General features: G+C 38.8%; 1 protein-coding gene across 4 annotated transcripts in view; it reads right to left on the bottom strand.

Moving 5' to 3' along the window:
• Nucleotides 1–6,486: 6,486 nt before the first annotated feature.
• Nucleotides 6,487–24,219, bottom strand: part of LOC110612851 (indole-3-acetaldehyde oxidase) — a 62,113-nt gene continuing 44,380 nt past the window's right edge. For 3 of the 4 annotated variants that reach the window (XM_021753675.2, XM_043955906.1, XM_043955907.1), the window contains 7 exons: nucleotides 23,948–24,157; nucleotides 23,584–23,802; nucleotides 9,110–10,075; nucleotides 8,682–8,777; nucleotides 8,182–8,280; nucleotides 7,800–7,989; nucleotides 6,487–6,865 (listed from right to left, as the gene is read on the bottom strand). In XM_021753675.2, the coding sequence (XP_021609367.1) occupies nucleotides 6,648–6,865; nucleotides 7,800–7,989; nucleotides 8,182–8,280; nucleotides 8,682–8,777; nucleotides 9,110–10,075; nucleotides 23,584–23,802; nucleotides 23,948–24,157 (1,998 nt within the window). In that variant the 3' untranslated portion in view covers nucleotides 6,487–6,647. The remainder of the gene's footprint in view (nucleotides 6,866–7,799; nucleotides 7,990–8,181; nucleotides 8,281–8,681; nucleotides 8,778–9,109; nucleotides 10,076–23,583; nucleotides 23,803–23,947; nucleotides 24,158–24,219) is intronic. The other variant, XM_021753676.2, reaches the window with a different exon arrangement.

Here is a 24,219-nt window from a genome sequence, read left to right as displayed (position 1 = left end):
AGGTGCCGCCGAACCTGCCCGAGTTTCGTCTCTGGAGGGGACTTTCGGCCGCCGAAGGTGCCGCCGAAAGTGCCCTGTCCAGCCGTTTCTTGGGTGTTTCCTATGCATGTTTAAGTGATGTTTTAGAGGGTTTTTGGGGAGTATGTTTATGAGTTGTTAGAGTATGTTTGGCACCTCATTCGAGTCCACCTGTGTAGGATCGGACCCGAGAGACCGAGGAGGCCATTAGTGCTAGCAGGTGCAGAGTCAGTCGGCGTCTGCCAGGAGGTGAGTAGAACTAAACTTAATATTTTATGCACAAAATCTAATGCCTAAAGCATGTTCATGCATCATAATTATGTATAGTAGGTTGACTGCACTAGTTCACGAATATGTTGTATTGCATTATTTCATGTTGATGTTGAGGTAGGTTTGGACCAAGGCGACTCCAATAGCCCATATCTGTCATTGAGTCTTGGGTAAGTCCTTTGAGAGCCGGACAAGTACATATAGGAAAGTCACTGTGAGCTCTCTGTGGACTAGGTACCCCGTCATGTATGTGAAAGTCCTGTGTGAGCTCCTTTGGGGGAGCCGGGCACCGACAGAGGGATTTTTGGGGTCATGTCCGATCCTTGAGAGTAAAGATGCTAGCAATTCAAAGGAACTCTCTAAAAACACTCCGTGGGGAATAGTTATCTGCATGAGCCCCGAGACGGACAAAGTGATGTGATTTACTTGTGTTATGACGCATTTCATGAAAGCATGTAATTAATGAACTATTTTCGCTATTTCTACTCACTGGGCTTTTTAGCTCACCCCTTTCCCCTAACCCCAGTGTTGCAGGTTTAAGTCAGAGTCCAGAGGCTGCAGGGTAAAGTCAAGGTTAAGATATGCATGTTGTAATAGCTTAGATTATGTTTATGTTTAGTAGTTTTAGAAGTGGACATGTAATATAAGTTGATGTAATGTAATTTGAGATGATGTATGTAACTGATAGTAGAGTTAATGTTTATGGATTAGTTGTGCTTGGCCCTACAGACTGGTTAGTCCCTGTTGATGCATGGTTATGTAATGTTTTTATGTTGAGTTGAGAACCAAACTTGAGGCATGTAATGTTACCCCATTGGAGTATATGATGAGGACTCCAGTGGAGGTTTTATGATTTTATGATGTATGTTTCATGTCAGGATACATGCACAGGTCAGGTTTGGGTTCATCAGATGTTCAATTTTCATGTTTTTATGGTTCAGTTTTAATCATGTATGGGATTTGACCAGGTATTAGTATGTATGTTTGGCTTGCTACGGGTCCCGGCGGCCTTAAGCCGATCTGGATCCTAGCGCCGGTGGCGGTTCGGGCCGTTACAGAGGGGTATCGGTTTCCGGGCTGTTACAGAATGGTATCAGAGCTTTGGGCCTCATAAGTACGGTGTGTTGAGCAAAGATGCTCAAGGATTAGAGATATCCCACATCGGAAAGAGGTTGGTTTAGATGTCATAGAAGGGCAAGCACAATAGGAAGAATCATGTCCACTAGGATAGGATGTCGAGTCCTGTCTTGCTATGATGATGTGATATGCCATGATTTCATGCATGTGCATAAATGCTATGATGTATGACATGTTATGTATGCTATGTATGTATGATGTAGGTTCATGTGTTTCCACATGGACCGTATGATGCTGATGTTGTTTGCATGCTTGTGTGTGTGCTTCAGAGGAGTCAGGATGTGGGGTCCTCGTCGATCTGTGGAATCGACAGGAGTTCCGTCAGAGAGGGAAGGTATGGACACCTTTCCCCCTACCCTGCCGAGAGCGCAGTCGTGGGGAGTCAGTAGATGGAGGACATCAAGGGACCCTAGGAGGTCTTTTGATGCAAGCAGAGAAGGTATGGATCTAAGGAGGATGTCAGCTAGTATGAGAGAGCCTGAGATGGATGTTCAGAGGAGAGATATGAGTTTGGATGTGGCTATGTTTGGAGAAGGCATGGGAGATTCTCAGGAAGATGCTCAGACCCAGGATTCTAGAATCTCGGGTTCAGGAGGGATTGATCCCTCCACTCTGAGTACAGCTGCCACGAGAGGTAAGAAATGGAAGAGAGGTCTCAGGAAGTCGCAGAAGAAGTTTTGGCAGAATTTGATGGCTAGTTTGGGTTTTGGTGGCTCAAGCTCTGGCTCAGGCAGTCCAAGATGCATGAGGTGCGGAAGGCCGCACAAAGGAGTCTGTCGAGTAGGGACGACAGCTTGTTTCAGGTGCGGACAGGAGGGGCACATAGCACGTGAGTGTCCCACTGTGCCCAGGTTGGCTCAGTTCCAGCCAGCAGCTCCAGCCGTGTTTCAGGTTAGTAGTCGAGGCAGAGGAAGAGGGTCAGCCCCTCATTCTTCAGGTTCCCGTGGAGAAGGTCCGTCAGCTCCAGCTCGGATCTTCACCCAAGCTCAGCAAGGGGCAGACACATCGAACACAGTGGTGCCAGGTATGCTCACTTTTAGATGTTCTGATGTGCATGCTTTTGTGAACCTTGGTGTTTCTCTTTCCTTAGTTACTCTAATGAGTCGTCGAGGGGTTGGGTTGATAACTTCTAGGCTAGAGTGTTCTCTCAGGGTCAGTGGACCCAAGTGTGATCCATCTGAGGCAGAGTTAGTCTGCCGGTTCAGTTCAGGTGTCAGCTGAGGGTAGAATCCATCCACCCGATTTTGAGGTCTTGGACTTGGCTGTCCGGACGTCAATCGAGGGATGGATTGGGTTTCTACTTGTGGTACTACTTTGGTCCGTAGAGACTAGGTGGCCAGGTTCAGAGGACGGATGGGTCAGAGATAGTCTTTTGAGGGGACAGTGTAGGTTGCCTAGAAGTTTGATGTCAGCCTGTCAGGCTCATAGGGTGCGTAGGAGGGGTTGTCAGAGGATTCTAGTTCTCGCTGGAGAGTTAGTAGTTGGGTCGGGAACCAGCCTCAGTGCCAGTTGTTAGAGAGAGTTCTTAGATGTCTTCCCAGGCGAGTTGTCAGGTTTACCATCTGTCAGGGAGTTAGAGTTTGGTGTAGGAGTGGTGTCTGGATGCAGAACCAATTCTACCCTTCCCTATAGGATGGCGCCTGCATAGAGAGAGGTAGCAGTAGAGTAGAGGCGAGACTTGGTAGACAAGGGGTTTTGTCCGACCTAGTACCTCACTCTGGATTGCTCCAGTATGGTTGTGGGAAACGAAGGATGAATCCGTGAGACTTTGTAACGACTGTAAGCAGTTAAACAAGGTCACTACCAAGGGCAGGTATTCCCATGAAGGATGGATGATCTATTGGGACAGCTAGTAGGAGCTGTTTGTTTTCCCAGGTAGATCGGAAATTCGGGTACTACCTGTGAGAGTTAGAGTTAGTTTTGGGTTAGTAAGTGAGAAGAGAAGAGTAAGAGCAGAGAAGGATCAGAGTAGCGCAGCAGAAGCTCGTGGAGTTTAGGAACCTGGGAGTTCTTACTCCAGCGTTTGGTGTCTCTCTTTGGAGAGAAGCTTTAGGATTCGCTTGCTTGCTTGCATGCTTGTGTTTGTTGTTTTAACATTCGGGGACGAATGTTTTTGTAAGGGGGGTAGAATGTAATACCCGGCTAGAATCCGGCATCGGGATTCTTGCCTTCCGGCGGAATCTAGGGTGTTGGATCTCTCTAGAAGGGGTAAAATGTGTTTTCTAAAATGTTTTTCACATGATTTCATGGTTTTAAATGAAAAAGAATTGAGTTTTGAAAAGAAAAGACCAAGGAGGCGTTTGCCAGGTTCGGCCGCCGAAAGTGAAGTTCGGCCGCCGAACATGGAAAGGCTTCGGGAGCGCCTTTGGCCTCCGAAAGTCTTGTTTAAACGAGCCAAGGTTCGGCCGCCGAAAGTCAAGTTCGGCCGCCGAACATGCATGAGTTTAGGGGGCACGTTAGGCTGCCGAAGGTCTTCGACCAGGCCACCTATAAAGGGCCCTCAGATCGGAAATGGGAGAGTTTTCTCCCCATTCTCGAGCTCAGGTGAGTTTATACCTTCCTTTGGTCGTTTTCGTGTTTTCTCTACCCATCTCTCAAGTTTTTCATGATTTCTACCCTTGTGTTTGAAGATTTAAAGCTTAAAAGGAGTTTTGGGAGCTTGGAGCTTTTGGAGCTTGGATTCTCCACACCTCCGAGTTAGGGGTCACACCAGCCCTCGATCTTCAAGAGGTAAGTGTAGATCCTTGCTTCCCTAGTGTTTTCATGAAGTTTTAAGTAAGTTTTATAGAGTTTGATGGTTGAGTTTGGGTAGATATGCATGTTTAAGGTTTATGTGGGTTTTATACCCAATGTATGTTATGTGATGTTTGTGTTGAGGAGTTTATGTTAGTTTATGCTCCTTTATGCTTGTGGGAGTGCGTATGCATGTTTGGGAGAGGATTTGGGGTATTTGAGTTTGGTTTTTGGCTTGGCAGAATCGGACCTGTCGTCCAGAGGGGACCAGGTTCGGCCGCCGAAAGGAGTTTCGGCCGCCGAACCTGCATGGGAGGCAGTCTTTAGGCTGCCGAATGTGCCCCCGAAGGAGGGACTTTCGTTTCTGTCCTGAGGTTTCGGCCGCCGAAGGTGCCGCCGAACCTGCCCGAGTTTCGTCTCTGGAGGGGACTTTCGGCCGCCGAAGGTGCCGCCGAAAGTGCCCTGTCCAGCCGTTTCTTGGGTGTTTCCTATGCATGTTTAAGTGATGTTTTAGAGGGTTTTTGGGGAGTATGTTTATGAGTTGTTAGAGTATGTTTGGCACCTCATTCGAGTCCACCTGTGTAGGATCGGACCCGAGAGACCGAGGAGGCCATTAGTGCTAGCAGGTGCAGAGTCAGTCGGCGTCTGCCAGGAGGTGAGTAGAACTAAACTTAATATTTTATGCACAAAATCTAATGCCTAAAGCATGTTCATGCATCATAATTATGTATAGTAGGTTGACTGCACTAGTTCACGAATATGTTGCATTGCATTATTTCATGTTGATGTTGAGGTAGGTTTGGACCAAGGCGACTCCAATAGCCCATATCTGTCATTGAGTCTTGGGTAAGTCCTTTGAGAGCCGGACAAGTACATATAGGAAAGTCACTGTGAGCTCTCTGTGGACTAGGTACCCCGTCATGTATGTGAAAGTCCTGTGTGAGCTCCTTTGGGGGAGCCGGGCACCGACAGAGGGATTTTTGGGGTCATGTCCGATCCTTGAGAGTAAAGATGCTAGCAATTCAAAGGAACTCTCTAAAAACACTCCGTGGGGAATAGTTATCTGCATGAGCCCCGAGACGGACAAAGTGATGTGATTTACTTGTGTTATGACGCATTTCATGAAAGCATGTAATTAATGAACTGTTTTCGCTATTTCTACTCACTGGGCTTTTTAGCTCACCCCTTTCCCCTAACCCCAGTGTTGCAGGTTTAAGTCAGAGTCCAGAGGCTGCAGGGTAAAGTCAAGGTTAAGATATGCATGTTGTAATAGCTTAGATTATGTTTATGTTTAGTAGTTTTAGAAGTGGACATGTAATATAAGTTGATGTAATGTAATTTGAGATGATGTATGTAACTGATAGTAGAGTTAATGTTTATGGATTAGTTGTGCTTGGCCCTACAGACTGGTTAGTCCCTGTTGATGCATGGTTATGTAATGTTTTTATGTTGAGTTGAGAACCAAACTTGAGGCATGTAATGTTACCCCATTGGAGTATATGATGAGGACTCCAGTGGAGGTTTTATGATTTTATGATGTATGTTTCATGTCAGGATACATGCACAGGTCAGGTTTGGGTTCATCAGATGTTCAATTTTCATGTTTTTATGGTTCAGTTTTAATCATGTATGGAATTTGACCAGGTATTAGTATGTATGTTTGGCTTGCTACGGGTCCCGGCGGCCTTAAGCCGATCTGGATCCTAGCGCCGGTGGCGGTTCGGGCCGTTACAGAGGGGTATCGGTTTCCGGGCTGTTACAGCTTTGATGAGATCCCACAGAGGGATCAAGTTTATGATGATGTATATGTTCAGTGCATGCACAGGTTGAGTTTGGTGGATGATAGAATGTATGAAAGAAAAGTTTTAAATTTTTATGTATGTTGTTGATCATGTATGGGATTAAATAAGTTTACAGGTTGTATGTTAGGCTTGCTACGGGTCCCGGCGGCCTTAAGTCGACCCGGATCCTAGCGCCGGTAGCGGTCCGATTTTCGGGTCGTTACAGGTATAATACTACTAAAAAACTTAAATTAACCATTTTGGACTGAGTAAAAAATCAACACAAAAGTTATTTGAATCAATTTGAAAAATGGACACAAAAGTTATTTGAATCAATTTAAGCCGAGCTATTACAAATACTTCAAGCCTACATAACATTTAAAATTTTCTATTCATTTGTTTTTCAATAAAATGTTAAAATTTTTCATGTAAATCCTAAAACTTTAATTCCATAATCGAACAATAATAATAAAAAAAACTCTATTTCTTTTCATTTCAGTCCTAAGAGATATTACATCTAAGTCCTATTTTTTTTTAAACTCCAGTATGCATATAAAATAAATAAAATTAATAATTGGCCATATCCATAAAATATAAAAATCAACCACAAACCGTGGAAACTTTGCCATAACATTTCTTACTTCCACAACAACTCATACATTTAAATAAACTATAAATATGAATATTGTTTCCATTCATTAATAAATATCAATTGCTGCCCACTTTACACAACAAGTACCTCTCCACACCGTCCAGCCCACAAAGCTCCTTTACTATAGGCATGGTGGCAGGAACCCCTAACTCGAACGTTGAATAAGAGCTATCTAAGCCACCCCATGAATGAAGTTGTTTCCTTGCTTCTCTAATAGCAGCTCTTGTAGCACAGTGGACAGAGGCTGCCAGTAGTAGTGGTGGCTCACCAGAAGCTGCACAAAAAAAGATATGATTCAAAAACAATATTTTTCAAATTGCACTACAATTGATAGTCTAAAAGGATTTGCTATCCAGGGTTATTCCTTAAATTCTGATAGTAGCATGAACTCGAACACATCATTTCTCAACATCAATTGCTATCTAAAGCATCTCGTAGCCTGTCATTTTTTTCTGAAGGAGCTCGACAATAAAATGTGATTCGGTTATTGTAATTTGTGACACATATTAGAGACCTCCCAAAAAATGCATTCTTATGTTTGACCTCCCTTTATTGGAATATGTTGAATCCCATGTCGGTCGTGGAAAGGGTAATGTGCCTCTTGTATGGGTTATAGGCACTCCTCCCCTTGAGCTAGCTTTTGGGGTGAGTTAGGCCTATTCTAAATTTAACACGGTATCAGAGCCTCCCATCTGATTGAGCCTCCCATAAATATGTCTCGCACCAGTAAAAATTCTGGACGTGAGGGGTGCATTGAATCCCAACATGGAAAGGGGTAATCTGCCCCTTATATGGGCCATAGGCACTCCTCCCCTTGAGCTCACTTTTGGAGTGAGTTAGGTCTGGCCTAAATTTAACAGAATCAAACAAAACAAACATAGAAATAAAATCTGCCAGCTAACTTTATGTTGCAAATTATTGGACTCATAACTCAGTTCAGCAGAAAAATATCAACTTCATGCAGATGGCTTGGTGTCCCATATGCTCATTTGTTATGCCTCAAAAAAGCTCCTCTTAAAAATAAATGTCATCTGATTCATTTGTAATCAAGCTCAGATAAGAGCATAAGTTATATTATGAGTTGAGGTATACATTTTTCCCACTTAATGTGCATCCAAAAGGCTTGAAAGAAATACTGAACACTTGATAATGAGGAGAAATTTCCATTTGTGCATGCATGGAGAAATTATCATAGACTAATGATCTACCTTTTGAAGAGAGAACACGTTTCGAGTTATATCCACTGCTAAGTAATTCGACATTGAACTGCTTTGGTATGGTGTCAATTGTAGGGATCTTGTACGTCCATGTGCCTTCTATGTCGACTAATCCATCTGAGTTTGTTGTGTATTCTTCAAGCATGAAAAACCCAATTCCTTGGACAAAAGCTCCTTCAATCTGCAAACACCAAGTCCTACTTCTCAATAAAAAATACCATGAAGCAACCACATAAAGGTTCCCTCTCTTTTTAAGTCCATTGAGGCCATAGACAGCATTGCCCCTCAATTTGATAAAGAGATTTTAAGCAAAAATAACTACACTTTGAAAAAGGCCATAGTTTAAGAAATTATACAGAAGGGAAGAGCTAACCTGTCCTAAATCTACAGCAGGATTGAGACTTTGTCCACAATCATATAAAATATCAGATCTCAAAATTGTTGTTTGCCCTGTCAGAAGGTCTACTTCCACCTGTCTCGTCAGTCATATCAAGTGCAAAATAATTAATTCTGAAAAATGTTAACTGCACTGGATTATCATCCTGAATAATATATATCATGATAAATGTTTGAACATGCAAGCTTGCTTTTTTGCTTTTTGCCATTTCAAAAACAAAAGACAAGCTTATGTTTAGTTTGAAAATTTAAAATAAAAGTAAAGAAGTTAATTTGTTAATGTAATTGCCTTTTATCTTCTAAAATTTAAATTAGAGTTCATATATTTACCGTATTTTCTTATTATTGCATTTTCTTCCTAAAACAATTCAACAAAAATTACAAGTACTCAAACAGAGATAAGAAGTACTACAGTTGCAAGTCGCTCACTGCGGTACTAAAGAAAGGATAATAAGAAAGCATTGAATAAAAACTTGCCTCACTCACTGCAGCACCATAGTTTAAGTAACACTCCGATGCAAAATCAGGAACAAAGTAAGAATTCACTGATAAGTTCACAGCTTCCAAATATGCCTGCATTTATGTTGCGCACAAGTGAGATAGCAAAGAGCTTCCAAATCTAAACAATAAAATATATATGAAAAAAATCAAGTTCAGTAGTACTCTCTCTCCATACTAATCAGTCTACAAAAGCAAACTTCTCTCAAAATTCACTATTCAAATGTAAAAAGTAAGATCCAAAAAATTCAATAAAGGGGTTCTTGATAAGAGGGAGGTGAAAGTGTACAATAATAGTTGACAGTGAAAAATCACTAAGGAAATTTTCAAGTGATCAAGATTTCAGCAAAAAGGAACTGTAAATAGAAGGATGATGAGTAGAATATTCCAAACATGCGAATAGCCACCTTTTGAATAAGCATCTCCCATCTTATTGAATCTGTTTGCATCAGCAGCCTTTTCTTTAGAGGCATCAGTCTCTCAACCAGTACTTCACAGCAAAGTCTGATTGCTTCACAGCTTGACTCAGATGTAGTGCTCCCACCAGTGATCCCTCCTTGAATTAAACTCAAAGTATCAGCTTGTATGACTCGTACTTTATCCAAGAAATCTGCATCTCCATCACATTTTATTGAACTGAGAGTGAATGCAGCCATCTGTTTTACCTTCGTCCAAAGCCCCTGCCCTAGCTCTATTCCTCCAACTTCAACAACAATAGACCCATCCCTTAGAATGCTTACTTTTCCAGGAGTTGGTCTCAAGGACACAGCATACACACAAGGTATTCGAGAAATACCTCTTTTCTTCCACATATTATACCTATTAAACTCTTTTATCATTTTAGTCCTTTGGTTAAAGCTCGAAGATGTGGCCAACTTATCCCATATTGTAATTAAAGTATATTCTAGAGGATCACCTGCACTAACATCATAGAATAACTTAAGGCTATTATATGTGTGAAAATTTATGGCTCTCAAAGAATCTGGATCCATGGAAAGAAAGGATGCTACTTGTTCAATTACAGCTTCTGCAATATATGATCCTTGTAGGTCTCCAGGAGCCCGCATTGCTGATTTGCTTGAAAGGTTTGTTTTGCATAACTTTATATCAAAAGATAAAGCACCCCAATCATACTTTTTAAGTGAAGTCAATATGGCATTTGGCATCAATGGACTTATATCTAGAGATATGCCAGCATTAACTAGTATATCAAGGTGCAAGGCAGTAATTTTCCCATTAGATTTGAATCCTACACTGTATGTTATTTTCATAGGATGCCTTCCTCCTACCATTATCATATCAGTCTTGCGGTCCATATATATCCTAACAGGGCGCTGACACTTATGTGCTGCAAGTGCACATGCAGTAGCAACCTAAAACATCACATCCCGTAGTTAGTATTTGCAACAATTATTAAAAGATAGGTAAAACTAGAACATCACTCATTAAATAATGCAGAAAGCACACATCTATTATAATATGATGGATCACAATGTCTGCAAAATTGAAAAAAATATTTCTTAATATAAATTATTTTGAACATCCAGTCTGCATGCCATGTCTTGAATTTGTTTGAGCATTATTCCCTATTGTGTACATTACAACAAGGAGATTTGTTTTTTCGATGGAAGTGTCATGACTAAGGAGTCGAGTAGTTAGTTAGGGAGAGGAAATATAAGTATCAATAGAGAGAAAGTAGTTATAGAACTGTTATGGAATCTGTTGTAATTAGTTGAGTGTGTCTGTGACAGTTACCGAGAGTAGATCAAGTATACAATGAAGGGAGGCGTATGTATTCCTCATTCAAGCATCAAATACAAGAATTATATCTTCACTATTTTTTCTCTAAATCTTCTCCCCTTTTTATTTCTTTTCTCAGCCCAGTCTATTTCTCTCTCGCTTTCTCCCTCTTTCTTGTTTCAAAGGGCATTGCAGGTCTAACACATAACCCCCTTGTTTGGAATCTGTTTGACTTATTTGCTAATTTTTAGTGATATGATTTGATTACGGATTTTACGCATAAATAAGGATTCTTAATTATTTCTGTAATTGTTTTAATTATTTGCTTCCTGTTTAATTGTAATTCTTTATTTATAAATAGTCATGTAAATTACTTGTAAAGATTAAAAATGAAATATAAGAATACTCTATAATTCTCCAAAATTCTTCATGGTATCATAATTTTTTCCTGATTTTAGGATTTAAATTCAATTTTTCATCTTTAGGTTTTCTAAAATTCTAGATCTACCTTTTTGGTACTACCTTAGGTCGCTAGACTGTCGCCGGCCAGCCATCCAATTCTAACGCTAAAAAGCCACGCACATGAGGCTCACGCGCCTTTTCTTCCCAACGTGTGAGATTCTGTCTGACACTGCTATGTTGCCCAATCCACTCTGGCATTGTTTTTGACCTCTTTCCGGCCATCTCGTGCCTCAACCTAGTCTATTGATGATTTAGTTAGGCTCTCTTGTGTGTACAACTTTGGATACCTCCTATTCTTTAATGGTTCATTTATTTTTATCATGGCAAAAGATAAAAAGGTCTCGTGTTCTAACATCGATAACCTTTCCTTGTAAATTAGCTCCGTAAAACTTGATGGAACCAATTATCTTGCTTGATCAAGGTTAGAGGACTGTAAGACTATGTTACTGGTAATAAGAAACAACCGGATGAGAGTGATCCAGATTTTTCTCAATAGGACTCGAATAATTGTCTTTTTACGATATGGTTATTTAACTCTATGCAACCTCATATCTCTAAGTCTTCTTTATTACTTGATACTGCTATAAAGATATAGAAGATTTTGTCCGTAACTTATTGCAAGATTGAGAATGATGTCCAAATTGATGATATTTGGAATAAGATCCATATTACTAAGTAAGGAGAAATAACTATCTCCTAATTTTATTCTAAGCTATGTGGCTTATAGTAGGAGCTTTATTACTATCAGGACTTCCAGGCAGACTGAACTGGAGATGCAGTCAAATTTCGAAAATGATTGAAAAGGAGCAGATTTATGATTTTCTTGTAGGGTTTGAATAATGAATATGATCTAATTTGGGTCCAAGTATTGGGGAAAAACCCTTTTCCTTTACTAGAAAAGGCACATGCCTATGTTCAATAAGAGAAAAGTCGCTGACATACTACGCTTTATACTGCACCATTTGAAAAGACTGGGTTGGCTATTAGTTTGAGCACACTGCAACCTCCTAATTCTGAGAAAGAGGAAAATGAGGCATACCAAGGAGACTTGTTGAAAGTTACATGGTCATTCCACTAGAGGCTGTGGGGGGAAACAAGGTACATCTAGAGTTCAAGCTAATTTAGCAGAACCTGTGGAGGAGCCCTTTAAGGAGACAACAGCTGCTGAGTTCCTTTCCTTTAATGAAATTCAGAGTCTCAAGCGCCTCCTGTCTCATATTGAAACTTCTTCCTCCTCAAGTGCCACATCTAACTTTGTAAAGTCAGGTAATGCTTCATCCCTTGATATTGTTCCATGGATTATTGATTCTGTTGCGAAAAGATACATGATAGGCTCTTCTAAATACTTTCTAAATTATTTTCCTTCTCTAACCAAAGACAGTGTCAGAATTGCTGATGGCTCTTTACTCCTATATCCAGAACATGCTCTATTATTTGTGCATCCAATATTAAATTATCATTTGTCCTTCATGTTCCCCGTTTTCCTGTTAACCTTTTATCTGTTAGAGCTATCACCAATGCTCTTAACTGTTAAATTGAATTCTTTCTTAATCATTGTGTTATTCAAGATCTTTTCATAGGAAAGAGGATTGATAATGGTAGACTACATGATAGCTTATACATATTGAAAGGTGATCTAAGTTCTTAGATATTTCAAACCTGTTTTGAAAAAAATAAGGATGTCAATAAGGAAATAATACAGTGGCACAAGCGGTTAAGGCATCAATAATTTTTTGTCTTAGAAAAACTTTATCCTAGTTTGTTTGCTAGAACTTAGTTTGATTCTTTATTTTATAATGATTGTGAGTATGCTAAGCATACTAGAACCTCCTATCCTTTGAGTCATAATAAAAGCCAAATTCCTTTTGTGACTATTCATTCTGATGTTTGGAGGCGTACTCAAATTGTCTCCTTATCTAGTAATCGATAGTTTGTCACTTTTATTGATTGTTGCACTCGAATAACTTGGGTATATTTTATTAAAGTTAAAAGTGATGTCTTTTCTTATTTTCAACATTTCACAAGATGATTTGTACTAAATTTGATACTAAGGTGAAAATTTTGAGAACTGACACTAGAAGAGAATATATGGATAGTATGTTTTCTACTTATTTGGAATCCAATGGGATAATATACCACACAAGTTATTTTTATACTAGTACACAAAATGGTGTTGCTAAAAGAAAAAACAAATATCTATTGGAGGTAGCTCAATATCTTATGTTCACCATGAACCTACCCAAAGCATATTAGAGAGATGCAGTCTTTGTATCTGCTTATCTTATCAATTGAATGCCCCTTAAAGCCTTGATTTTATGAGTCCTTTGGAGATTCTACAAGGAAGGAATTCATACATTGTTCCACCAAAAGTATTTGGGTGTCTTTACTTTGTCCATACTAGGACGGTGGGAAAGTTAGACCCTAAGATCCTTAAATGTGTATTTGTTGGGTATTCTTCGATACAGAAGGGATACAGGTGTTATCACCCTCCGTCTAGGAAATATTTTGTCAGTATGGATGTTACCTTTAGAGAAATTTAACCTTACTTCAGAACCACCCAGTTATCTTTTCAGGAGAAGAATAATGAGCAAGAGAAAGTAATATCAAATTTTGTGATTCTGAATGATATGGTTCAGAGGAAGAGTTCTAGTGGATAGGAAGAGACGTCTAATCAGGGGGAGAGAATTAAACGTTTGGACAAGTTAGATTTAAGAAGGTATTCGAGGAGAGACAAGGCAGAAAAAGCCATTATGCAGCGTTCTCAGAGTCAATAATCTTTTTCTAGTGAATTAACAACAACTCTTGAATGCTCCAATGATTTAGATAATCCTATTGCACAAAGAAAAGGTGTTAGATCTTATACCAAACACCCTATTTTTAACTTTATTCTTATGATTCTTTATCTCCCTCCTATAGAGTCTTTGCCTTGTCTATTCCACAGGATTGGAAGAAAGCTCTCGCAGATCTTAAATGGAAGGAGCAATGATTGAAGAGATGAAAGCACTGGAAAAAAATGAGACATAGGAGCTTATCTCTCTCTCACCAGGGAAGAAACTTGTTGGCTGTAAGTGGGTATTCATAGTGAAACACAAAGCTGATGGCACAATTGAATGGTTTAAGGCCAGATTGGCTATTAAAAGTTTCATCCAAACCTATAGAGTAGATTATCAAGAGACATTTGCTCTAGTTGCAAAAATGAACTCAATCAGAGTCCCGTTATCTTGCAGCCAACTTAGACTGGGATTTACAACAGTTTGATGTGGAGAATGTATTTCTCCATGGAGAATTAGTTGAAATGGTGTTCATGGAGATCCCTCCTAGGTCTGTTGATGAGAAGACACAAGAAATGGTGTGCCAATTAAAAAAGGCTTTATATAGGGTAAAATAATCTCCCAGAGCTTGATTTGACAGGTTTAGCAGAGCTACGATATCATTTGGTTACTAACAGTGCAATACTGATCACACTGTTTATTAAACATCATGAGAGTAAGATCACCCTTCTTATTGTATATGTTGATGATATAATAGTGACAGGTGATGAAAAAGAGGAAATGGCTCAACTATAAAGGTTGTTGGCTCAAGAATTTGAAATAAAAAATCTAGAAAAGCTTTAATATTTCCTAGGTATTGAGGTGGTGAAGAATTTTAGGAGGAATTTTTTATTCTATTCCAATTAAATTGATCTTTACAAGGTTTGAGTATTTATACACAAAGAATCAACATAAATTAGTAAAATTTACAATAAGAATAAAATTCTTAAATCAAGCCTAATTAGGATTCCAAAGTTTTGAATCTTCCTAATTAGAAACCTTCTATATTGGTCAAACACTCCCCCTTAAGTTGGTGCATAGATATCACACATGCCCAACTTGCAAACCAAGGTATAATAGGTCTTGTTGCTGATCACTTGGTAAACATATCAGCTAGCTGTTCATTAGAAGTCACATGATCTAACCTCAAGACACCATTTATTAACTTCTCTTTAATGAAGTGTTGATCAATCTCTATGTGCTTCCTTCGGTCATATTGAACCGGATTGTGACCTATACTGATAGCAGCTTTGTTGTCACAGCACAAGAGGAGTTTGTTCTTCTCCAATAGTTTCAATTCCTCCAGCAATCTTTGCAACCATAGGAGTTCACAAACACCTTGTGCCATCTCTCGCCTTAGGACTTGATCGAGCAATAATACTTCGCTTTATGCTTCTCCAAGTGATAAGGTTTCCTCTCATAAGTGTATAGTAACCACTAGTCGACCTTCTATCATCAAGGGATCCAATCCAATCTGAATCTGTGAATGAATGTATATGAAGATGACCGTATTTAAAGAATAGGAGATATTTTCCAGGAGCAGACTTCAATTATTGCAAAATGCGAACAACAGCTTGCATGTGAGACTTACGAGGATTATGCATAAACTGACTGGCTAAGCTGACTGCATATACTATGTCTGGTCAAATATGCGAAAGATAAATCAGTTTGCCTACCAACCTGTGATATCTCCCCATATCTACTGATTCACCAATCCTTGCTTGTAGCTTGTGATTGCTCTGAATGGGAATTTCTGCTGGTTTGCAACCTAACATATCAGTTTCTTCTAAAAGATTTAGAATGTATTTTCCCTGAAAAATAAAGATTCCCTTCTTTGATTTGCCAACCTTGATTCCCAAAAAATATTGTAGTTTTCCTACATCTTTAATTTGAAAATCCTAAGCCAAAAGCTTTTTCAGCCGAGTTATCTCTTCAGTGTCATCCCCTGTCATTACTGTGCCATCAACATAGATTATAAAAAGAGTAATTTTACCCTTATGACGTCTGATAAATAGGGTAAGGTCAACATTGCTCTGTTGATAGCCAAATGAAATCATCGCTGTACTAAATCGATCAAACCAAGCTCTAAGTGACTGCTTCAGCCCATACAAAGCCTTCTTTAGCCTGCACACCTTTTCTTGTGTTTCTTCATCAGCAAATCCAAGAGGGATTTCCATATACACTTCCTCCTCCAAGTCTCCATAGAGGAATGCGTTTTTCATATCAAATTATTGGAGATCCCAGTCAAGGTTGACAGCACAAGATAGCAATACTCTGATTCAGTTCATTTTGATAATAGGGGCAAATGTCTTTTGGTTAATCCACTCATAGGTTTGAGTGTATCCCTTAGCCACTAATCTAGCCTTGAGTCTTTCAATTGATCCATTTTCTTTGTATTTCATAGTGAATACCCATTTGCAGCCAACAAATTTCATCCCAGGTGGGAGAGTGACAAGTTCTCAAGTCTCATTTTTTGCTAGTACTTTCATCTCTTCAATCATTGCTCCCTTCCATTTAGAATCTGCAAGAGCTTCCTTCCAATATTGTGAAATAGACGCAGAGGAAATAGACAAGGCAAAGGCTCTATAAGATGGAGACAAAGAATCATAAGAGAGAAAGTTAGAAATGGAGTGCTTTATGCAAAATCTAACTCCTTTTCTTTGAGCAATTGGTTTATTTATATCATCAAAGGGCTCAAGGTTTAGGGATTACTCACCAGATGGAGAAGAGGAAGATTCATGACATTGAGTAAGCTGCACAATGACTTTTTCTGCTTCTATTTTGTCTCTTCTTGAGTATCTCCTTAAATCTAGTTTATCCAAACGCCCAATTTATTCACCAATAGTCTCTCCCTGTATAATAGTCTCCTCATCACCAATAGTCTCTCCTGTATAGTAGTCTCCTCTAGAGTAAAACGTTCTAAAGTTATTGGACTAGGAATCATCTCTTCTCTCTCATTGTCCTCCCCCTGAAGAGGTGATGGGGTAGTATTGAAGTAAGGTTCAGTCTCTCTAAATGTAACATCCATACTAACAAAGTATTTTCTAGATGAAAAATGATAACACTTGTAACCCTTCTTTGTGGGAGAGTATCTAACAAACACACATTTAATAGCCCTCGGATCGAGCTTCCCACCTGTCCTAATATAAATAAAACACGTGCATCCAAACACCTTTGATGAAACAATATAAGCATTTTTCCCTTGTAGCAGCTCTAAAGGGCTTTTAAAGGCAAGAACTTTGAGAGACATTCTATTTATGGGATAAGCTGTGGCTAAGACTGCATCTCCTCAATAGGTTTTTGGAAGGTTCATGGTGAAAAGGAGAGATCAGGCTACTTCCAACAGGTGTCTAATTTTTCTTTCAGCAACACTATTTTGGGTAGAAAAACAGGCATCCATGTACTCTGTACCATTATCTGTTCTCAAAACTTTTTATCTTAGTATCAAATTGAGTACAAATCATCTTGTGAAAAGATTGAAAGCAAAAAGGCACATCACTCTTTGCCTTTATCAAATAAACTCAAGTCATACGAGTGTAACAATCAATAAAAGTAACAAACCAACGATTACCGGATAGTGAGACCATTTGAGTAGGTCCCTAAACATTAGAATAGATAGCCACAAAAGGAATTGTACTCCTATTGTTATTGGAGGGATAAAGGTTCTTGTATGCTTACCATATTCACAAGCATCACAAACTAAAGAACCACATTGAGCCTTGAAAAATAAATCAATATAAAGTTTCTCTAAAACAATGAAGGATGGGTGTCCTAACCGTCGATGCCACTGTATGATTTCCTGGTTGACATCCTGATTTCTTTCAAAAAGAGCCCAAGGTGAATTCAAACTCAGATTCCCTTCTAACATATATAAGCCATCATACAATCTACCATTGCCAAGTCTCTTCCCAGTTTGAAGGTCCTAAATAACACTATGGTCAGAAAAAAAATTTAATTTTATAGTTAAGTACTTTGTTGAGAGCACTAACAGATAAAAGATTAACAGAAAAACAAGGAACATGAAGAACAGAGGATAGCTTGATATTTAGAGTACAAACAATAAAACCGGTTCCAGATAAAAGAATGGAAGAACCATCTGCAATTCTGACATTGTCTTTTTGTAGACATGGAAGATAATTAAGGAAGTCTTCAGAGGAGCCCATCATTTGTCTATTTGCACTATAATCAATAATCCATAGAGCAGATCAAGAGACGAAACAAAAGCATTATCAGAAGCTCTTATATTACTCATATAAGTCATTGCCATTTCGAGAAAAACCACCATTTTTCTGTAAAAAATAGTGAAAAATTATTGTTATTGAAGAAAGAATTACGTTCACCGGCAAAAAAGGCACAGGTCCAGTAGATTAGAAGCATAACTTAAAGGCGAGTCTGCTGGAAAGGATCACTGTCGGAAAAACCACCAGAAAACGTCTCCTACGTCGGAAAAAGGTGATCCAAGTCACGGGTTCACACAGGTCAGAGGCGCAACTTGAAGGCAAGTCTACAGGAAAGGATCGTCGTCGAAAAAGACCACTGGAAAATATCACACGCACTGGCGCATAGAAAAGATGTAGAATCTTGCGAGAGCGCGTGAGCCTCACGCGCGTGGCTTTTAAGCGTCGGAGCTGGATGACTAGCCGGCGATGGTCCGATGACCCTGCTGGTGGCGGCAGTGAGATGAAAAAGATTCTTGGATAGTATAGTACCAAAAAGGTAGATTTAGAGTTGTTGACTTATTTGCTGATCCTAACTGATTCTAGGGATATGATTTGATTTGATTAGGATCCTTAATTATCTCTGTAATTATTATTTGATTATTTGCTTCCTGTTTAGATATAATTCTTTGTGTATAAATAGTCATATAAACCAATTGTAAAGATTAAGAGTGAAATCCAAGAATTCTCCAAATTTTCCCAAAAATCTTCATGGTATAAGAGCTTTTTCCTGATTTTAGGATTCAAATTCAATTTTTTCCTCTTTAGGGTTTCAAAACCCTAGATCTACCTTTTTTTTTGTGCTAACCCATCTAGGAGTCTTTCCTCCTCTCACCGCCAGTACCAGGACCGGGTAGCGACAGTCCTGGTTATTTGGAGAGTAATGGGATAGTACACCAGACTAGTTGTCCTTATACTAATGCTCAAAATAGCGTTGCTGAGAGGAAAAATAGGCATCTATTGGAGATAGCTCGATCTCTTATATTCACCATGAATCTACCCAAAGCATATTGGGGAGATGCAATCCTTGCATCTGCTTATCTTATCAATAGAATGCCTCTCAAGACCCTTGACTTTATGAGTCTTTTGGCGGTTCTACAAGGAAAGAATTCATACGTTGTTCCACCAAAAATATTTGGGTGTGTTTGCTTTGTCCATACTAAGACGACAGGGAAATTGGACCCTAAGGCCCTTAAATGTGTGTTTGTTGGGTATTCTCCAACACAGAAGGGATACAAGTGTTATCATCCTCCCTTTAGAAAATACCTAGTCAGTATGGATGTTACCTTCCGAGAAACTGAACCCTACTTCAGTACCACCCACTCACCTCTTTAGGGGGAGAATAATGAGCAAGAAGAGGTGATCTCGAATTCTGTGATTCTGAATGATATGGTTCAACTAGAAAGTTTGAGTTTTAGTAGACAGGGGGAGATGTCCAATCACGGAGAGAGAATTGGTCATTTGGACAAGTTAGATTTGAGAAGGTATTCGAGGAGAGACAACGCAGAAGAAGCCATTATGCAGTCTACTCAGAGTCAAGAATCTTCTCCTGGTGAGTTACCCACAACTCTTTCTTCTGGTGAGTTACCCACAATTCTTGAATGCTTCAATGACTTAGATAAACCTATTGCACAAAAAAAAGGGGTCAGATCTTGTACTAAACACCCTATTTCTAACTTTGTTTCTTATGAATCCTTATCTCCTTCCCATAGAGCCTTTGCCTTGTCTATTTCCTCTGTGTCTATTCCACAGAATTGGAAGAAAGTTCTTGCAGATCCTAAATGGAAGAAAGCAATAATTGAAGAGATGAAATCATTGGCTAAAAATGAGACTTGGGAGCTTGTCACTCTCCCACCTGGGAAGAAACTCGTTAGCTGTAAATGGGTGTTCACAGTGAAACACAAAGCTGATGGCACAATTGAACGGTTTAAGGCCAGATTGGTTGCTAAAGGATTCACCCAAACCTATGGAGTGGATTACCAAGAGACATTTGCCCCAGTTGCAAAAATGAACTCAATCAGAGTTCTGTTATCCTGCGCTGCCAACTTGGACTGGGGCTTACAACAGTTTGATGTGAAGAATGCTTTTCTCCATGGAGATTTAGAGGAAGAAGTGTTCATGAAAATTTCTCCTGGGTTCGCTGATGAGAAGACACAAGGAAAGGTATGCATGTTAAAAAAGGCTTTGTATGGGCTCAAACAATCTCCCAGAGCTTGGTTTAACAGGTTTAGCAGAGCCATGATGTCCTTTGGTTACCAACAAAGCAATGCTGATCACACTTTATTTATCAAACATCACAAGGGTAAGATCACCCTTCTTATTGTTTATGGTGATGATATGGTGGTGACAGGCAATGACAAAGAGGAAATGGCTGAACTAAAGAGGTGTTAGCTCAGGAATTTGAAATCAAAGATGTAGAAAAATTGCAATATTTCCTAGGTATCGAGGTGGCTAGATCAGAAAAAGGAATTTTTATTTCCCAAAGAAAGTACATTCTGGATCTTTTGGAAGAAACTGGTATGATGGGGTGTAAACCAGTAGAATCTCCCATTGAAAGTAATCACAAGCTGGAAGCAGGAACTGGTGAGTCCGTGGATATTGGAAGATACCAAAGATTGGTAGGAAGGTTGATTTATCTCTCACACACTCGACCGGATATAGCCTATGCTGTTAGCTTAGTCAGCCAATTCATGCATGACCCTCGCAAGACTCATATGTAGGCTGTACTTCGCATCTTAAGATACCTAAAGTCTGCGCTAGGGAAAGGGCATCTTTATTCCAAACATGGTCATCTCCGAGTTGAAGCTTTTACAAATGCAGATTGGGCAGAATCTCTCGATGACAGGAGATCCACCTCTGGCTACTGCACAGTTGTGGGAGGGAACCTTGTCACCTGGAGGAGCAAAAAACAAAGTGTTGTTGCTCCGTCAAGTGCTGAAGCAGAATACAGAGCAATGGCCCAAGGTGTGTGTGAACTCTTATGGTTACAGAAGTTATTGGAGGAGTTGAGGTTGCTCAAGAGAGGCAAGATAACTTTGTATTGTGACAATAAACCTGCTATAAGTATAGTACAAAATCCAATCCAACATGACCAGACGAAACACATTGAAATTGATCGGCACTTCATTAAAGAAAAATTAACAGACGGTGTCTTGAGCCTAGTTCATGTAACTTCTACTAGGTAACTTGCAGATGTGTTTACTAAAGGGCTCAACAACAAGATCTACCATAATTTGATTTGCAAGTTGGGCATGTGCGACATCTTTGCACCAACTTAAGGGGGAGTGTTGACTTATTTGTTGATCCTAACTAATTCTAAGGATATGATTTGATTTGATTAGGATCCTTAATTATCTCTGTAATTATTATTTGATTATTTGCTTCCTGTTTATATATAATTCTTTGTGTATAAATAGTCATATAAACCAATTGTAAAGATTAAGAGTGAAATACAAGAATTCTCTAAATTTTCCCAAAAATCTTCAAGGGTTTTAGAAACCCTAAGAGAAATATTGAATCTAAACCATAAAATCAGGAAAAAATCTCTGATACCATGAAGAATTTTGGGAGGAATTTTTTATTCTATTCCAATAGAATTGATCTTTACAAGGTTTGAGTATTTATACACAAAAAATCAATCTAAATTAGAAATCTTTATAATAAGAATAAAATCTCTTAAATCAAGCCTAATTATAATCTCAAACATTTGAATCTTCCTAATTAGAAACCTTCTATATTAATCAATAGGTGGCCATATCAGAAAAAGAGATCTTTATCTCTCCAAAAAAGTATATTCTGGATATTTTAGAAAAACTGGTATGTTGAGGTGTGTTGAATCTCACATCAGTTGTGGAAAGGGGTAATGCGCCTCTTATATGGGCCATAGGCACTCCTCCCCCTTGAACTAGCTTTTGGGGTGAGTTAGGTCTACCACAAATTTAACAGGGTGTATACCAACAAAAAATCTCCCATTAAAAGTAATTACAAGATGTAAGCAAGAACTGGTGCGTCTGTAGATATTGGAAGATACCAGAGATTGGTAAGGAGGTTGATTTATCTCTCACAAACTCAACCAGATATAGCCTATGTTGTTAGCCTAGTCAGTCAAATTCATACATGACCCTCGTAAGACTCATATACAGGCCGTCCTTCACATTTTAAGATACTTAAAGTCTACACTAGAGAAAGGGCTTCTTTACTCCAAACATGGTCACCTCCGAATTGAAACTTTTATAGATGCAAATTGGGTAGGATCTCTTAATGACAAGAGATCCACCTCTGGCTACTACATAGTTGTGGGAGGGAACCTTATCACCTATAAAGGAGCAAAAAACAAAGTGTTGTTGCTCAACAAAGTGTTGTTACTCTGTGATATGATTTGCAAGTTTGGCATGTTCGATATCTATGCACCAACTTAAGGAGGAGTGTTGACTTATCTGCTGATTTCTAGTGATATGATTTGATTACGGATTCTAGGCATAAATTAGGATCTTTAATTATCCCTGTAATTATTTTTATTATTTGCTTCCTCTTTAGTTATAATTCTTTGTATATAAATAATCATGTAAATTACTTGTAAAGATTAAGAGTGAAATACAAGAATACTCCAAAATTCTTCAGAATAAAAAATTTCACAAAAATTCAATTCATTTCTTTTTTATCAAATTTCTTGTTTGTATTGATGAATTCATTTAATTTTTAACTGACAATTTTATTTTTAAAGGAAACGAAATCATATATGATTTTATTAGAATTCATTTGAAATTTTTCCTTGCTAAATGAATCATGCGAAATAGAGGGAAGAAATGTTGCTCCAACATAGCATAATAATTCGGTTCACATGTGGTTTTCATTTTTCACCTTTCTTCTAGGAAGAATAGAGGATACGAGATGTGTTAATCAAATCAAGGAGTCCAACATTGATTGCCACTAAAAGTTTGAACCAGGACCATGCAAAACAGTAAGTTAATTAGATGACAGATGCAAAAAGGAAGAAAATTTACTCCAACAAAAAGATTTCTCCAGACCTATTGCAGGCCTTAAACAAGATTCAAAATTTTAAATTGGTAAGTTCTCTATAAATGAATATTGTACTCAACTCAACTAATTAGTATTCCAATCTAGTTGTGGTTAACAATATGGATCCTTGTCTGTCATTCCACTGGGTAAAGGATACAGGGAGACAATTAAACAATATTCTATCAACAACAGTAGAGAGAAGCTCAGTCAATCCTCCCAACACATATCTGAATGCATCTATTAAACCAGCAGTGAGTATTTGCTTTCAGTGTCAAAGCAAATACAATATACTGTTTATTATCAGCATTAAAAGAAAAACATTTTGGATGGAAAAGAATTTAAGGGGTAGGCCACTTTATATCACCATCTGTCTTGTTCAAAGCTTGTGTAGGAAGTGAACTCTCAGTTTTAACTCGAGCATTTAGAAAATTTCAATTTCAGACTGAAAACTGTGGCAAGACTAGTAACAAAACTAGTAAGCTCAATTCCACTGATAGATCCATATGGCTCTTTACAAAGACGATTTATACACAATTCCATCATTGTGAAATTACATGAAGAGATTGTATGCTTCTTTTATAATGAAGTAATTATCATGTTGAAATATGGAGAAGTGTACAAAAAGATACTTACCAACATAGATTTCATGACCTTTCCACCAAAACCTCCTCCAACCCTTCTTGTAAGCACACGCACATTGTGTTCAGGGACACCAAGACATTTTGCAATCGCAACCTGTGCATGCTCAGGGCATTGAATTGAACTGTAAACCACCATGCAATTGTCTTCATCAGGAACAGCAAGAGCAGTCTGATTCTCCATATAGAAATAATATTGTGACCCAAGTTTTATCTGAATGGCATAGATCAGTAGGAAGTGCAATAAGTATAATTCCCAGTGCTGAAAGATAATACTAGAAAGTAATTAATTAAGCAATTTTAGTTGTGCCTCCAAAATGAGAGGAATCTTTTTAGGCCTTCTAGGGGTGAAAAAATACCTCCGCAGAGTGAACCCTGTGATCAGCTTCAGCCATTCCCTTTGAGAAATCACCAACCTGTTTGGGATAGAGCACTGGAGGTATCTCAAAAAGGCTAGACCTCTTCACAGCCTCTTCTACAGTTAAAATGGGAGGTTCTAGATTTTCCAAGTCATAATCGACCACTGCAAGCTTCGCTGCTATATCTGCATGTTTTTGTGTATCTGCAAGCTATTTCAGAAAATCATTTGATACTAGATTAGGAAAAACGGACACCATATCCAATCAAATGA

This window comes from Manihot esculenta, chromosome 4 (genome assembly GCF_001659605.2).
Source record: "Manihot esculenta cultivar AM560-2 chromosome 4, M.esculenta_v8, whole genome shotgun sequence".
NCBI lineage: Eukaryota > Viridiplantae > Streptophyta > Magnoliopsida > Malpighiales > Euphorbiaceae > Manihot > Manihot esculenta.
This window is presented reverse-complemented; position numbering and strand designations above follow the sequence as displayed.